This window comes from Salvelinus sp. IW2-2015, linkage group LG15, assembly GCF_002910315.2.
Source record: "Salvelinus sp. IW2-2015 linkage group LG15, ASM291031v2, whole genome shotgun sequence".
In the NCBI taxonomy this organism is placed as follows: domain Eukaryota; kingdom Metazoa; phylum Chordata; class Actinopteri; order Salmoniformes; family Salmonidae; genus Salvelinus; species Salvelinus sp. IW2-2015.
This window is the reverse complement of record NC_036855.1, coordinates 18,974,475-18,991,467: the sequence shown is the minus strand read 5'-3', so window position 1 is coordinate 18,991,467 and position 16,993 is coordinate 18,974,475. Positions and strand designations below refer to the sequence as shown.

Below are 16,993 nucleotides of genomic sequence, written 5' to 3'. Positions count from 1 at the left end.
GGTAAAATACTTAATTGTGAAGCTAAATAAGGGCTGGACATGCAAATAAATGAAAGTCAGATACATGAGAAGTTGATTTTTGATGGAGTCTCGGAACCTGATAGGGTTTTAAGAATGCCTTTTCATACCTTCCTCTGTGGGAAAAATTACCGACAAAAATGCATGCCGACACATGACTCCTCTCACATTACCTGGACTGGGACTAACGTAGCTTGTTACAAAACATGACTCCTCTCACAGTTACCTGGACTGGGACTAACGTAGCTTGTTACAATACATGACTCCTCTCACAGTTACCTGGACTGGGACTAACGTAGCTTGTTACGATACATGACTCCTCTCACAGTTACCTGGACTGGGACTAAACGGTAGCTTTTGTTACAAACACAAATGACTCCTCTCACAGTTACCTGGACTGGGACTAACGTAGCTTGTTACGATACATGACTCCTCTCACCTGGACTGGGACTAACGTAGCTTGTTACAATACATGACTACTCTCACAGTTACCTGGACTGGGACTAACGTAGCTTGTTACAATACAGAGGGAGGAGTGAAACAAAATAAACGTTACTAATAGAAAAAAATAATGTGGCGTGAACACTTTATTACACTGTCAAATGCTCTGCCACAACATACCTGACCTTTCCATTTGTTTCCACCTGAAAACATTTCTTTATTTGTATCCTCGGGTAACCTTTTCACAGCAAATGAAAAAAGCTGTAATAGCCTACATATCATAGGGGAAATGCATGAGGTTTCTCGGACAATGCACAGCAGTACAATGGGATCTGTAGTGAAAAGAGGTATTTGCAGGACAATTTTCAATGAATTCCCTACTTGTCTATGTGGAGGTGGATACAATAAGTCGAGATGGAATAATAATGATGTCCGCTTCCCAACCATACGCAAAACAAAACAGCCTGACCTTCTTGCACCAAGAGGCGGAATTATTCAAAAGGGAACCAGAAAGTTAAAATATTTTATTAAGCTTTCTCCCGAGGGCTGTGTTGCAGGGGTGATTTTTCTTTCTTGGAAAATAACATTAGCCTTTAACATTTTCAAAAGAGCAATACATAATTAAAAATCCCAGAGGGGATCATTTTGCAAAGTTTTCGTATATTCTTAGTGCCTGAAAGCAGGAGAACTGCGGGTGGTGTATAAGCACAGAATTACACTAGTCCCTCTGAGGCTGAAGGAATTGTAGTGGGGGAGGTGGGAACCTAGATGTATTAAAAGGATTTATTCAAACAGAATAAGACCAAGGGGAAACTGTTTTCCCAGACATATGTCACAATTCAGTCAACCAATTTTCCTTGAAGATATCCCCAGTGGGGGAAGTTTATTTTAGGGCTCCCCACAGCTTTCTTCTGTCTGTATTTCAATTTCATGGGCATTCTGATATTGGAGTAAAGTGTGACTGCCAGTGGTTTTRTAATAGACACCTCGGGCAAACCAATGTGTACGCTGTACCAAACATAACTTAATCATGTTCAATTTAATTAATCCGGTTAGTTCATTTTCTTTGTATCTGTGCAATGTCTTTGCATCCGCCCTCAGCCACACAATATCTACCTACTGCGTCTTTGTCCCCTGGTTAGGACTAGGCCTAGTTGAAGTTGTAAGCAGTAATGCTTCCAAGGGCCATAGGGTGGCAGAGCTGCCATTGACACCAATCCCTCCACAACAACCAACATGGTTGGCCATTGTAATGGCATCTAGGGGATCCACAGAGCTCTTGGCCATGACACAGTCACAGTTACTTCTTTAGACTGAGTCAGTCTATGGGTGCCAGAAGAAAGTGGATGACTGGATGCAGGGGGCTTCACTCAAGACAGTGTTGAATGCTTTGGCAGACCACTCAGTCGTCAGGCTCACATTTCAGTCTACTCCGCGAGGCACAATACAAAGACTAAAGGTCTCCTTTGTGGAGATGCCATTTTTGGGCTAAGGAAGAGAATAAACAATCTCCAGAAACAACTAGCAATAACTAACACATGATAGAGATTATGTATGAAAGACATGTTGAAGAAAATGAAGAAAAAAAATCCTCTTATATGATACAATAGACCTTGTGGACCTATTTTTTGAAACTATGCAATGTAAAAACACATATAGTGACGAAGTGACTGCAATGACAGTGCACCGAATAGACAGATGGAAGGATGACGCATGCATGGAGAGAGGTGTCAACAACCCCAGTCATCCAGGTAATTGAAATCTGTCTGAAACTGAAGCCCGAGCCTGGTAATGATCATGATTTCAGGAGAAATAGAAAGAAAATAATGAGGTAGGATTCTATTGATTTCAATGGCACTCTGCTTGTAGAGCCAAAATGGACAGCTTATGTAATATCTACATCTAACAATACCTCAACCTTCAAAGATATGAGGGAGGACAGATTGTAAGATTTGCTCCTCATGTGAATAGAAGTTCTRAAGTCAACAGTAAAGCTGTTCTTCAGTCGATCGCTATGGTGATGACAATGAAATGACGACGCCAACATCTATCTAGGAGCAACAGTTGTTCAATCAAGGGCAAGAGGAAGAAAATAGCCTAGCCTGTCATTTTGTGCTTGTAGGCTCTGCAGTTGAAAAGTGTGTCACCACACACAGGAATGACAAAGTTTGACATGCAAAGGATTTCTGCACAACTTTCAAACATATGATTGTTGGCATAATAATTCTCTACAGATCCATATTGTAGCATCAAGTCTTCAGACCCCTTGACTTTCTCCAAATTCTGTTACGTTACAGCCTTATTCGAACATGGATTAACTTGTCCCCCCCCTTATGAACCTACCCCACCTACCCCATAATGACAAAGCAAAAACAGGTTATACATTTTTGCTAAAATGTATATACACTACCATTCAAAAGTTTGGGGCCATTTTGAAATGTCCTTGTTTTTGAAAGAAAAGCACATTTCTTGTCCGTTAAAATAACATCAAATTTATCAGAAATAGAGTGTAGACATTTTTAATGTTGTAAATGACTATTGTAGGCATACAGAGGCCCATTATCCGCAACCATCACTCCTGTGTTCCAATGGCACATTGTGTTAGCTAATCCAAGTTTATAATTTTAAAAGGCTAACTGATCATTAGAAAAAGAAGGCTAGTTTTATTGCCTAGAAGGCCAGCATCCCGGAGTCGCCTCTTCACTGTTGACGTTGAGACTGGTGTTTTGCGGGTACTATTTAATGAAGCTGCCAGTTGAGGACTTGTGAGGCGTCTGTTTCTCAAACTAGACACTAATGTACTTGTCCTCTTGTTCAGTTGTGCACCGGGGCCTCCCACTCTTTCTATTCTGGTTAGAGCCAGTTTGCGCTGTTCTGTGAAGGGAGTAGTACACAGCGTTGTACGATATCTTCAGTTTCTTGGCAATTTCTCACATGGAATAGCCTTCATTGGACTGACAAGTTGCAGAAAAAAGTTCTTAGTTTCTGGCCATTTTGAGCCTGTAAAAAAAAAACACAAATGCTGATGCTCCAGATACTCAACTAATCAAAAGGCGGCCAGTGTTATTGCTTCTTTAAAACCTCTTAAGTATAGGGGGCAGTATTTTCGTTTTTGGCTAAAAAACGTACCCATTTGAAACTGCCTATTTCTCAGCCCCATCAAAACTAGAATATGCATATCATTGTCAGATCAGGATAGAAAACACTCTAAAGTTTCCAAAACGGTCAAAATTTTTAACAGAACTGATATTGCAGGCTAAAACCTGAGGAAAATCCAATCAGGAATTGCCTCTGTTTTGGAAACCTTTCTGTTCTTATGCATCCCTATCACCCATTTAAAGGGATATCAACCAGATTACATTTTCTATGGTTTCCCTAAGGTGTCAACAGCCTTTAGACATAGTTTCAGGCTTTTATTTTTGAAAAATGAGCGAGAACGATCACATTGCGTAAGTGGATAGGTGGGGGCTCTCAGAGTGAGTTTTGCGCAACAGAGAAAGGCGGCCATTGTTACTCCCGGTCCTATTGAAAAACCAACACTCCCGGTTGATATATTATCGAATAGATATTTGAAAAACTAACTGAGGATTGACATGTTTCTGTGGACATTATGGATAATATCTGGAATTTTTGTCTGCGTTGTCGTGACCGCTTTTTCCTGTGGATTTCTCAGCATAACGCGCCAAACGAACGGAGGTATTTGGATATAAAAATATCTTTATGGAACAAAAGGAACATTTGTTGTCTAACTGGGAGTCTCGTGAGTGAAAACATCCGAAGATCATCAAAGGTAAACGATTAATTTGATTGCTTTTCTGATTTTCGTGACCAAGTTACCTGATGCTAAGTGTACTCAATGTTTTGTCGAGCGATCGATAAACTTACAAACGCTTGTATTGCTTTCGCTGTAAAGCATAATTTCAAAATCTGAGACGACAGGTGGATTAACAAAAGGCTAAGCTGTGTTTTGCAATATTGCACTTGTGATTTCATGAATATGAATATTTTCTAGTAATATTATTTGACTGTGGCGCTATGCTATTCAGCGTTGCTGATGACAATTATCCCGATACCGGGATGGGTGGTTCAGAAAGGTTAATCAGAACAACAGTTTTCAACTGTGCTAACATAATTGCAAAAGGGTTTTCTAATGATCAATTAGCCTTTTATTCTGATAAACTTGGATTAGCTAACACAACGTGCCATTGAAACACAGGAGTGATGTTTGCTGATAATGGGCCTCTGTACGCCTATCTAGATATTCCTTTTTTTTTTTATAAAAAAAAAAAAATCTGCCGTTTCCAGCTACAATAGTCATTTACAACATTAACAATGTCTACACTGTATATCTGATCAATTTGATGTTATTTTAATGGACAAAAAAATGTGCTTCTTTCAAAAACTAATACATTTGTAACTGATCCCAAACTTTTGAATGGTAGTGTAAATGTGGTATATTGCTTAATTTCATTTGTGACCCAAGTCTAACAAAATATCACAAATGAGACACAATTTCACCTGCCCCTTTAAGGGCGGGAGGTTACCATGGTGACGCAACTCGAATCATGTTAGTGCCTGTGAGATTGAGTCTGACTAGTAGCCGCGTTGTCTTCTCTACCCAACAGTCATAGCCGCAGGAAGTAGTTTGGGGGTGGGGTTGCTGCTGATTTAAAAAAAAACGAAATGCATTTATATTTGAGTGTTTACCAGCATTTGTAACTTGAGTCTGATAATTATCTGTACAAAACAGTTAATCTGATAATACTTGTGGAATATAAAAATACTTGCTTGATATAGGTTTTCCAGTTTCTTGAAATACTTTACAAATGCAACTTATTTCTACGGGTAAACTGAAAAGGTCTATTCATTTCTTTGACATTTTAGTAGATGCTCATATCCAGAGCAATTTACAGTAGTGAGTGCATACATTTTCATACATTTTCATACTGGTCCCCCATGGGAATCGAACCCACAACCCTAGCTTTGCAAGCACCATGCTCTACCAACTGAGCCACATCATCACAAACCACATGTCTCAATGAACTCAATTACTGTATTGTGCATCGTTTTTCTCCATGGTGATGGAAAGTKTACAGGAACAAACCTAGATTACCAGCCTATGTACAATATAGTAATGTACATTTACATTAAGGGGTTTGTAAGGATGGTAAATTAATACTGTACAAAAAGTGGTTGTTTTCCATGTTATTTGATAAAAAATATTTGTCTTTGCTCATAACTTTGCATCTTTTCATGTAAATGTTTGAGGACAGGGTTTTGTTATTTATGGATTTCATTAGAATGACAAATCACAGAGAAGGAGACATGGCAACAACTATTGAACCCTGCAAGATACTGTACTTGATTATACAACTACCTTTTTTCCCAAAACAGAGATGCTGGAAAATAATGGTTTTGCTGGTGCTACAGATGTCTATATCGGTCAGCTAATACTAGTAAAGGCCCAGTGCACTAGCTTTGTGAATTAAAAAAAATATATATATAAAAATAATTTAATTCCGATTTTTCAGGGGGGCTGCAGCACCCTTAGCACCCTACTTCCCGCAGCTATGCTACCAGTTGGAACTCAAACATAGAAAAACTGGGCCCAGACAGGCAGTGTAGCAGCGTGAGGTGGGATATGCTATCGGATTCGCAGTTATTTGACTTAGTGCAATTCATTTACCATCTACTGCATTTATTTTGCTACAGTATACTGTAAAATGTAATCATAGCTGACTATTTGTATTCACAAATGCGAGTGAAATGCTCACACTGTGGAGCCCTGACCACCTGCCAACGTGGCTGSTGAAAGTCATCTTACCCACCAATGCCAAAATCTACCCGCAGTTGGCGGGTGTTAATTTTAGGCCCTGGGCAAAATCAATCCCCACTGATTGATCGCTCCCTCCTTACCTAGCAATTTCAACAATAGCTCAGACAACGGCTGCTACACAAATGTAAGGATGCAGGAAGGGTTTTTGTGTTTTAGAAAATAACCATTGATTGGAGTCTTAAGAATGAACAGAGGAAACATCAATGTCAGGTTGTTCAAAGGCTGGAGGAGAGGAAGACTATTCATCACAACGCACGCTAAAGACTACTTTACTTTTACATTGACTACTGCACTTCAACTTGCCCTTTAACAAAACCTGCCATTATTGCCTACCGGACAATGGTAGTGCTGTAATCAAGATAGGAATGCTAACCATCTACCATCTAGTATTGACTGTAAGACCAAATTATAATTGTTTACCAAATCTGTTAGACAATTATCATCGTCATTATCAGATCTCTGTATCTCTTTATAATGGTATATATGCAAAATAAACATCCTTGAACCATTTCTATATCCACTGGGCAACAGAACAGCTTTCTACTCACCTGCGATGCTGGCAAAGATTTCGCTGATTCCGATGAGCACATACTGAGGTACCTGCCACCATATAGGCAGATCTGCTGCGTAGTAGATGACATCGCCAAAGACCTGGTCGAATGTGCCATTAGACTTGATGATCTCAAGTCGTTTTGTCTCCAGTATACCTGTAGGGGTGGAGGCACAAAACGTATTTAGGTCGAGATGCTTGAATTATGTCACTGCATATATAAGACACAGATGGAAACAAAAACGTGTTCCCGTCTTTCGGAACTCTCTATTCTGGATTATTAAAATATTTAAATACTTTTACATAACTATTGAGGGAAAAGAAAAACTACGAAAGAAAGCAATGGCTATCCCCTTTGCTGATATTAACTTGGACTGATTCAGCTTTTAAAAACTTTCTTTGCCGAGATGCACCACTTTCTCAAGCCCCAACAAGTAATAAAAATGGCAGATGCATTCACACCGTAAACAGGGCAGATCGAAAAATGCCTGCCCTCAAAATACAACGGTCATAAAAACAGAATACTTGTTAAAAGTCCTAAGCGTTCTAAATTAAGAGACACAGACAACCAAACATATTCTGTTGCAGGAGTTAGGGGGATCTGACAATCCATTAGGGCTTAAGTGTCAAATCAAAGCCAGTGCTTCATTAAGATCACATTTGCACGCTCACACTCAGTGATTACAGAAGTGCGTAATGGAAGAGAGAGCCATCAACTCAACAATAACACTCCTAGCAGTTGTCATCTGCAGCCGCTGATTCCTAAAAGCTTTATTCGATAACCATTATCATGGAAGCAGCAGCTATTTCTAGATAACTCCCAGAGACATCCTCCTATCGTCGCCCCACACTTAATGCTGTATTTGAGAGGGGATGGGGCCTTATAATCTATCTAGGCTATAATACTGCTTGTCCATCCAAGGCAAGGCGGTTGCTGCCCTGCCCAGAGCAACTTCTTACACACACACATATACTGCTTTTTTAACATCATATAAGGCATTTGAGCCCTATCCCTTGGTGTTATTTTTTTTTAAACTAGAGCTACTTTTGGACATCTAATATAGAACATATTCAATACTAGCTAAACAGATTATTGAAAGTGATAAAAAAGGCAATGTCATTGGCCTTCAAAATTCAATGTCAAAGCTTCTTTGGCATGTTTCCCACACCATGTGGTGAGGGCCAGCGTTGTGGTTCACAACTCAACAAGGGCAGGTTGGCATAGCGATAGATGCCAACCCAGTGAACGGATGATGGCAGGTGTGCAAGGCAGTGTTGATGCTAGCTGTGCCCGGGGCAACAGATACCATTACGGCTGATGCACAGCTGCACATCTGTCTGTGTCCTATAGTGTGTGTTCCCTATACAGTTACATCATGAGGTCAGTTATCCTACAGTGTTCCCCATCTATACACTAGGAGATGAGTTACTGGAAGCAGAGAACGAAGGCTTCTTTAATATAATGGTTAGCAGGAGTAACAGAGTACCAACCTTCAATAGAATTATAAAAGCCCTCTCCGAAGCGAAGGGGAACATAGCATGTTACAGACAATGAAAAGTACAGGACATAAATAAGTGTTTCCAAAAGTAATGAATATACTATAATGTCTCTGTGATTTGCTGCCTTATACGTTAAAAGAGAGTATTTCATAGATACGCCAGTGGGAGTACTGTCTGACCACAGTGATGCAGTATGAAGAGGTGGGAACATGCAGGGTATAGTAAAGGAGTTGTGCAGCATTCACCACTTCCATGTCCTCTGTGTGACCAATGGCCACAGTAGATGATGCTGCGCTGCCATGAACCAAATTGTTTCTGAAATATTCAAGCTTTTTCTTCGCTCTYCTTTCAAGTGATGCGATTTCCTTTTAAAATGTTCTTATGGTAAATAAAAGGCCGGAAAAAAGCCTTCCAACATCTGAAATAAATACAGTGAGCTCCAAATGTAGTGGGACAGTGACAATTGTTTTGTTGTTTTGGCTCTGCACTCCAGCACTTTGGATTTGAAATGATACAATACCATGAGGTTAAAGTGCACACTGTCAGCTTTAATTTGAGGGTATTCACATCTGTATCGGGTGAACCGTTTAGAAATTACAGCACTTTTCTATTGGGCACAAAATAATCGAACACAACCAAAACAAACAGAAAAAGCGMCCAACAAGTCCATAAAGTCACAAGCTTGATGTAATCATTGCATGCTAGGAATATGGGACATAATACTAAACTTTTGACTACTTTAATACACATTAGTGAATTCGGCCCAATACTTTTGGCCCCCTAAAAATGGGGAGACTATGTACAAAAAGTGCTGTAATTTCTAAACAGTTCACCCAATATGGATGAAAATACTGTTAAATTAAAGCTGACACTCTGCACTTTAATCTCAGTCATTGTATCATTCAAATCCAAAGTGCTGGAGTACAGAGCCAGAACAACAAACCATTTGTCACTGTCCCAATACTTTGAGCTCACTGTATATACTCAATACATTTCCTTTTCGCAATAGTAAATGACATAGTGAGCATCACTGTCTCCAAAGAATAGCCTAATTAAAAGTGGTTAATATAACTTTACAATGGCAAACAAAACAAACACTTTTTCTACTGGCGCTGTTGAAGTTCTGTCTCATCAGACAGGCTAAAATAAATATCTTTCTTGCCTACCTACAAAACCTTTGTGGCGCGTCACACACACCACACACACACACACACACACACACACACACACACACACACACAACACACACACACACACACACACACACACACACACACACACACACACAACACACACACACCACACACACACACACACAGCACACAACACACAACAGGCGTAAGTTAGTAAGTAGATCCTCCAGCAGAGTGCCTGTGGTTGGCTGTTGTTTATTAATGACGATGCTGCAGTAGTGAGTGGGATCCAGCCAAGCTGCTCTGTCTCCGGCGAGGAGGGGCTGTTTGTCTGGGGCTTTCATTAGGCTCTGATGACATCCCCACACGGGGTACCAGCGAGCTAAAGCCTCTGGATCACTATCCCTCTATCCACTATCACACAGAAATACAGCAGAATAGAAATGTGATAACTGCAAGAACAAAGCAATGACTACCAGGACTGTGTTTGTGGGGGTGTTGTTTAATGCTACTGTAAATGAAATATTTACGCCACACTAGATATTAATTATCCTCTACAAATGGGTGTTAACAGKATTCAGCTGTGAAGACAGGATTCAATATCCCAAATGTCATAGTGGACACCAACACATTTAAAGTGCTCATTATGCTGGAGCGAAAAATAAAATGTGCATTTGTTTCTCAAGCGTGCCACTGATTTGAGAAAAGCTATTTTCGCTGCCTTCAGGCTCGTCTCACTTAAAATGTTTTTGCCTGAATACATGCTATTCAATCTGCACAGATTTTTTTTTTTTAAATGGTTTTATTCCAAATTGAAATGTCAAACTGTCAATTCAAATTAATTTGATTAGACTTTATTTCAAAAGATAATCCACWGTCCGTTATGCAACAGAAACCGTTTACTCCAAACGGTAAACATTTTACAACGAAAACAAGTTTCTATTAAGTAGGTCCCTTCCCTGTTTCGTTTGCTCTGTTTGCTTCCGTTTGGTTCTTAAAATGGTAAACGGTTTTCATTGCAAGACTTAATAAACACCCCCCAGTTGTCTGGTCTATGAATGTTTAGGATTTTTGCGAAATGATCCCTGGCTGTCTGCCCTTTACCTCCTTAAACTATGTTGAAACATGATCCACACACTGCTATAATAAAGCCAAGCAACAGAGTACCACAGTATGAGTCATAATACCCATAAAACCTAGTGGTCAAACAGGGAAATGGTTACAKTCGTTTTTCAGGGTAAGCAGGGTCAAAAATMAACACCTGCCACCTGCGGGATGATTTTGGAATTGGTGGGTAAGATGTCTATTTCACCATCCACATTAGCGGGTGGTCAGGGCTCCATAGTACTCGCATTTGTGAATAAAAATTGTTATGTATGATCACATTTATAGTAAAATAAATGRTGCAGTAGCTGTTTTCAAAGTATTTCCGCAGTTTTGTTTCAAAGCTGGTAAATTAAAAATCGCACAGTCAAAGAACTACGAATCCTATATAGCCTATTCCACCTCACGCTGCAACATTACCTGGCTGGMGYCTGTGCACATGTGAAAAATMGAGTAAAATATTCATTTTTAGAAGCGCTGAACACATGCATAAAAGTTGGTCTAATTTACTTGAAACTAACACCTACTGAAGTGAGACTGTCCTTGTGTTTCTTGGCTATTTACATTGTTTTGTTCACAAGCTAGGTTGTTTTTCTATGTTTGAATTTCAACAGCTAGGGAAGAGAATACAACGCTTCTATTAGTCAGAATCTCACAGGCACAAACAGAGTCGCACTAACACGTAATCTCCCGCCTTTAAAGGGGCAGGTGAAKATTTTTGTTTCATCTGTGATACTTTGGTTAAAAGACTCAGGTCACAAATGTAATCAATCAATATACCACATCAGTTACTTTTTACTAGTAATACATGTATTGTTTTACAAAAATTACAAAGCACGCTCATCCGTTTTTTGTGTTTTGTTGGTGTAATTTTAGCAGCAAAAATGTTTTTCGCCTGGTAAAAAAAACAGAGTGGCTGGTCGATTTGTATTTGTATTTTTATCTACCTGCCACAGTGCCTGGTATTATGACATCTTCACTGTGGGGCTCTATAGGCTTGCTTGTCCTGTTTGCCTCATGAATCCTAACCAATGATGTATATAAACCCTGGATTGCTGATGCTATGTAATGGCCAACGATAGTGCCATATTGGCATTTCCCAGAAGGAGCAGTCCTCCATAGGAATTAATGGAATTACATGCATTACATGCATTTACATATTTCTTTGTTGTAGTAGGGAAAGTAACATTAGTACAAAAATATATGCTTTTATTACTTTTTATGTTTTATATTCATGTTTAATATACACTTAAAATATTAGCTCAAATATGATAGTAAGGAGATTTGAATTTAACATTGAGCTTATAGTCGCGCTGTTCAACGTATAATTTTTCAAGCATGCATTAAGGTGTCTAATAGAATATACTTGTCAAAAATGAATAGACATTAATAAATGCATTTCTATAGCTTCCAATATGTTTTTTTTACAATGGAAGAGAGTGCAAAATGGCTGTGCAGTGGCTTCAAACAGCGCACCCTGTCAGTGATCTAGGGTTGATACATATCATTGGTCCTGACATCTACCGGTAATGTCCCCCACAGAATAAGGAACCGCAACACAGATCATTGAGAGATGCGAGATCAAGGAGCAGGGTTTTTCCCTAACATGTGACACTTTAAATGTGGGACATATCATGGTGAACAGTATGAAATGATGAAATTGTGGCTTGAAGAGGATGTTGGGTGGTTTAAATGGAAGATTTACTAGCATGAACTACAATTAAAGTCTCTCTAGACATGCCACGGAATAAGTAAGGGTTAGCTGTTGCACTCAGTGTACTCCACTCACCAGCCGCCACAGCTGAACACATAACGAAGAACATCCCCACTGCGATCCTCTTGAGGGAGGAGGGCAGCAGGCCTCTGCGTTTGAGGATGGGATCCACCACTTTGTCCTTAAGAGGGATCAGCATGAGAATAAGCACTGCGTCGAACATTGTCAGCCAGGCGGCAGGGAAGCGGAACGTGATCTGCCGGGAATTCAGAGGGGGGGGGGGGGAAACAAGAGAATATGTACAAGAAGTGCAAAGCATGAAAAACAATAGAAAGAGTGTCAGTGCACTACAGCCCAGTGCTTCAGGGGTGAGAGGGGATGTTCTGATGGCCTCGACACTGTATTGGCGCCCTCAGGTGGACAGAACTAAAACTGGACTGAAGTTAAAGTTACATTAAAAATAGTTATGAAAGTATCCTTTACATTTCACTAAATTATAAATACAAAGATGAATCCTACCAATCAAAAGAACAATTAATCATTGACCAGGATAATTCAGAATTCCTCAAAGCTATGTACTGTAGGTTTGTTAACATGTCCCAGCAGCAAGTGTGTTAGGGTGTAATGGGAAATAGATAATTGCAGTAGCAATTACCATTAGCAAATGACCATAGATGGAGTGCACACTATTATTATAATATAGCTATAGATCTAGATGTCCATTGACAGAATACTCTTCGTAATTATTCACATGAAATTATTAGATAAATTAAATCAATATGGGAAAACATTTTTATATATCTCGAAACGTAGCCCACAACTCAGTAATTTCTGCTAGAATGAGAAACAATGCTACAGCAAACTGCATAGGCCTGATTTATTTTGAAATTCAAATGTCAAGTAACTCCTGAACTCCCAAAACATCTTTAGTTCTAAACATCTGATGGTCCTGTTTATTGCCCGACTGAATTTACATTTCTTAGACTAACTAAATTTAATTTAAACATTGTGCCTTTGCGGTATGAGTTTGTCATAGCACACTTTCATGTTTTGGATAAGTATTTGCACCCGGGTGAATCTAGTTTGAMAGGCAGAGGTGCCCCAGTAAGCACACTTTAACATGGGTAAGGAAGCACATTAACATGGGTAAATGTTAAGCAGAAAAACAGCCCAGACGAGAACAGCTACTCTTCCCTTGGACTGAGTATGCAGAGAAGACACCTTAAAAACACAGGTGGACAAAAGTCTGGAAAATTTGGCTTTTTATTCAAGAAGTCTCTGCACTTTGGAAGACTAATGACGCATTCATATTTTTGGTTTTTCCTGACCTTTGATAGGAGTTTGCTGGAAAAACAAAACCACAACTCTAAGATACAGCTCAAATGTGTCCTCAGAATCTAAGGAGCACAACATTGCTATGGTAAAGATATCTAATCTCACTTCCCTTTTCATTTTAAGGACTGCTTAGAATAGGGTGAAAGCAGTTCCTTTTTTTGGAAACAGATATTGCATGCTGAGAATGAAAATAAGTAATTACATTTCCAGTTTAATGACACTTGAAAATGTTAAGACCTTTTCATAAAAATCACTATCTGAGCAATGTTAATTTCACCTGAAAGCTGTTTTGAAAGATAGTATTGAAATACAAATGGAAATCTGAATAAGTGGAATGCTTTTGCTCTTTTAGGACTTAAAGATGGATGTTTTAGCACGCTAGAATGTGTGGTTAAAGAGCAAGTGTTTCAGTTCACATTTTACTCTACACTTCCCTTACCAAACGCCAGAGATACAACTGAATCTAAAAGTATCAAGTAGCAACAAACCCAAACCAAACCACTCTTTAACAGGTGCTTGTCTCTCCTTGTAAGTCATACAGTATGCATATACTATTGTGGATTAGCCAAACACCTCAAATAGGCTACTCCCTGGGAGAAACGGGGGCACACACTACAACAGATGGACTGGCCTAGTCTAGTCAAGAGGCATCACCCAGGAACATTATGTCTGACAGAAGCACAAGAGATACAATAAAAACCAGATTGGTTATGTGATTAGGACAAACTTTTGATTTAATCCTCTGGGCTTTAGCAACCTTGACTGCTTCCAACTGTTGCCTCTGATGCATTATCACCGACCTACTGGCTCATCTCTACAGGGAAACTAATCCTTCCCATTCTGAATCAGGACAGACAACTGTAATATTTAACCTTCAAGTTAAAGTATTGGCCAAAATGTGAGACTATCTAGCATTTATTCAAAGCAACAGTCACCATCATCATAGCACAAATGCTGGCACACATTCAGATAGCAATCAGCTGGCCCTGCTGTYTTCTATAGGGGGTGCACATTTTTAACGGGACCTTTTAAATGGGTTTTATAGTAAAGACATGTAATTTAACTGTAAAAATGTATTACCTTTTAATGTGGCCTGAGCAACCAGTCATGATGTTGTCATGTCATTGTTAAACAAATCACTTCATAGGCGAGGCGGCATGCGAGTTTCAAGTTTCCTGGCCTCCCGAGTGGCGCAGTGCTCTAAGGCACTGCATCGCAGTGTTTGAGGTGTCACTACAGACCCGGGTTCAATTCCAGGCTGTGTCACAGCCAGCCATGACCAGGACACCCATGAGGCGGCGCACAATTGGCCCAGCATTGGGGAGGGTTTGGCCGGCCCATCTTTGTCCCATCACAATCTAGCCACTCCTTGTGGCGGGCTGGGCGCCTGCAAGCTGACTTCAGTCGCCAGTTGTACGGTGTTTCCTCCAACACATTGGTGCGGTTGGCTTCCAGGTTAAGCGAGCAGTGTGTCAAGAAGCAGTGCTGTGCTGTGGCAGGGTTGAGAGGATGGCTCTCGACCTTTGCCTCTCCAGGAGTTGCAGCGATGGGACAAGACTAACTATTACCAATTGGAAAAGGGGTAAAAGTTTTTTTTTTTTTTTTTTTTAATACTAATAAAGCTTTCCCAAAGCTTACAATTGATCTCTTATCTCTCCGCTCTGCGTGCCAGTTATGATTTTCGAATGCACGTTTCTCAAAATCATTGTGACTTGGTTTATCATAAAAATCTGAATTAAAATGATCTAAAAGTTAAAATTCAACTAATGTGTCTATATACCAGTCTCTGCCATATGGACACTGAAATACAGTGAACCATCGGCAGCTAAATAAATGAGTGCATGCATGGAACTCAGGAGATAATCTAGAGCAGGGATCATCAACTAGATTCAGCCGCGTGCCGCTTTTTTCTAGAGCGTATGGTTGGGGTGCCGGAACATAATTGCAAATCATTTGTAGACTGCAAGAAGGCCCCCACCCCCAAAAAAAGTATTATCTGTTTTTAATGGCTCAGAAAACTTGGGGGACAAATAAAACCACCCCAAATTCAGCCTGCGGGCTGCCAGTTGGGGAACCCTGGCCTAGAGGCCAATGCAGCAGTAGGCCTATAACTTCCATTGTAAACTGTGTAAAAAAAATACATAAAGCCAACAAATAAAAACAGTAGACGAAAATGTACGTTCTGTAAAAATCACATCCATCTCTCTACTTCGCCTGTCTGCCTCCCTTTCTATCCATCATGACTTGAACTAAGTCTATCGCTAATGAAGTGTAACATTGTATCAAATCAGCTGGGTACATCTGGAAGAGGTGCAAACATGCAACATTGTATCAATTAGCCAATTCCTGGCCCCCTAAGACTTTCCCACACCAGTGTACTTTTCACAACGAGGCTTGGTGATTATCGAGGGGGAAGAGTATTTTTACAAATACGGTGAGGATTGAGAAACTATTATTATTCACAATGGATGTACTTTTATTTTTTTGAAGACTTCATTGACATACTGTGCGAGGTGCAGAAACAATTACTGAGAAGCTCAGCTTATTAGTGCTGGAAGTGGTGAGTGAAAACAATCACAAATCACACATCCCCAAATGGGCACTTTCCTACATTTGCGTACAGCAGGACAGGTACTTCTATGCGTGCACAGGCATGCGCACTCCCTCAACATTAACAGGACAGAGAAACCAGACATGCTCATTTCTCACATGGAACACTCCAAACAAAAGACAAAGAAAAAAATTGACTAAACTCGTAAATTATGGTTATGAAATAAACCATAACTTGTTTCTCGCAAGTGTAGCTGGTTGTGAACTCCGCAAACGTTTCCACCCTGAGAATGAGAACGGTAAACGACAAATTAATACATGCATTATTTGGTTACACTTTACTTGACACCCAGTGTCACAACACATTATGGCACAGTCATAACAGCTGTCAACCTGTCATAATAGTCACAACACTCATGACACATTTATACCTGTTGTGAGATACAGTATATTGCGTTATTTTATGGCTGGTTATCACACCTACATAAGGGTCGAAACCCACATTTAGTCAATGTGTTTAGTGTTTAGTGTCCCTACCAAGAAGTTTCCTTTTCTTTGAACATTTGTTTCTTAAGTTTTGATATTGTTGTAATCAGTGCCACACACAGACATTTTGGGTGGCATGTATGTGCTCAAAAAATAATAATAATAAAAAAAAAATCAAATAAAGGGCACCCACAAGACTTATTGAGCAATTATTACAAGAACAAGGGAAAGCAGCCCAATCTGATGAGTATTTTGCAAAACTATAATGAACTGGAATAAATGCTGCACTTAACAATGACCAATACAATTCCAGTCGAAATAGAAGA

General features: G+C 39.7%; 1 protein-coding gene across 1 annotated transcript in view; it reads right to left on the bottom strand.

The window, feature by feature from the left end:
* LOC111975196 (solute carrier family 15 member 4-like) overlaps window positions 1-16,993 on the bottom strand; it is a 42,506-nt gene that overhangs the window by 12,415 nt on the left and 13,098 nt on the right. The window contains exons 6-7 of the mRNA XM_024003422.2: window positions 12,372-12,552; window positions 6,844-7,002 (exon numbers count right to left, since the gene is read on the bottom strand). Coding sequence (XP_023859190.1) covers window positions 6,844-7,002; window positions 12,372-12,552 — 340 coding nt within the window. The remainder of the gene's footprint in view (window positions 1-6,843; window positions 7,003-12,371; window positions 12,553-16,993) is intronic.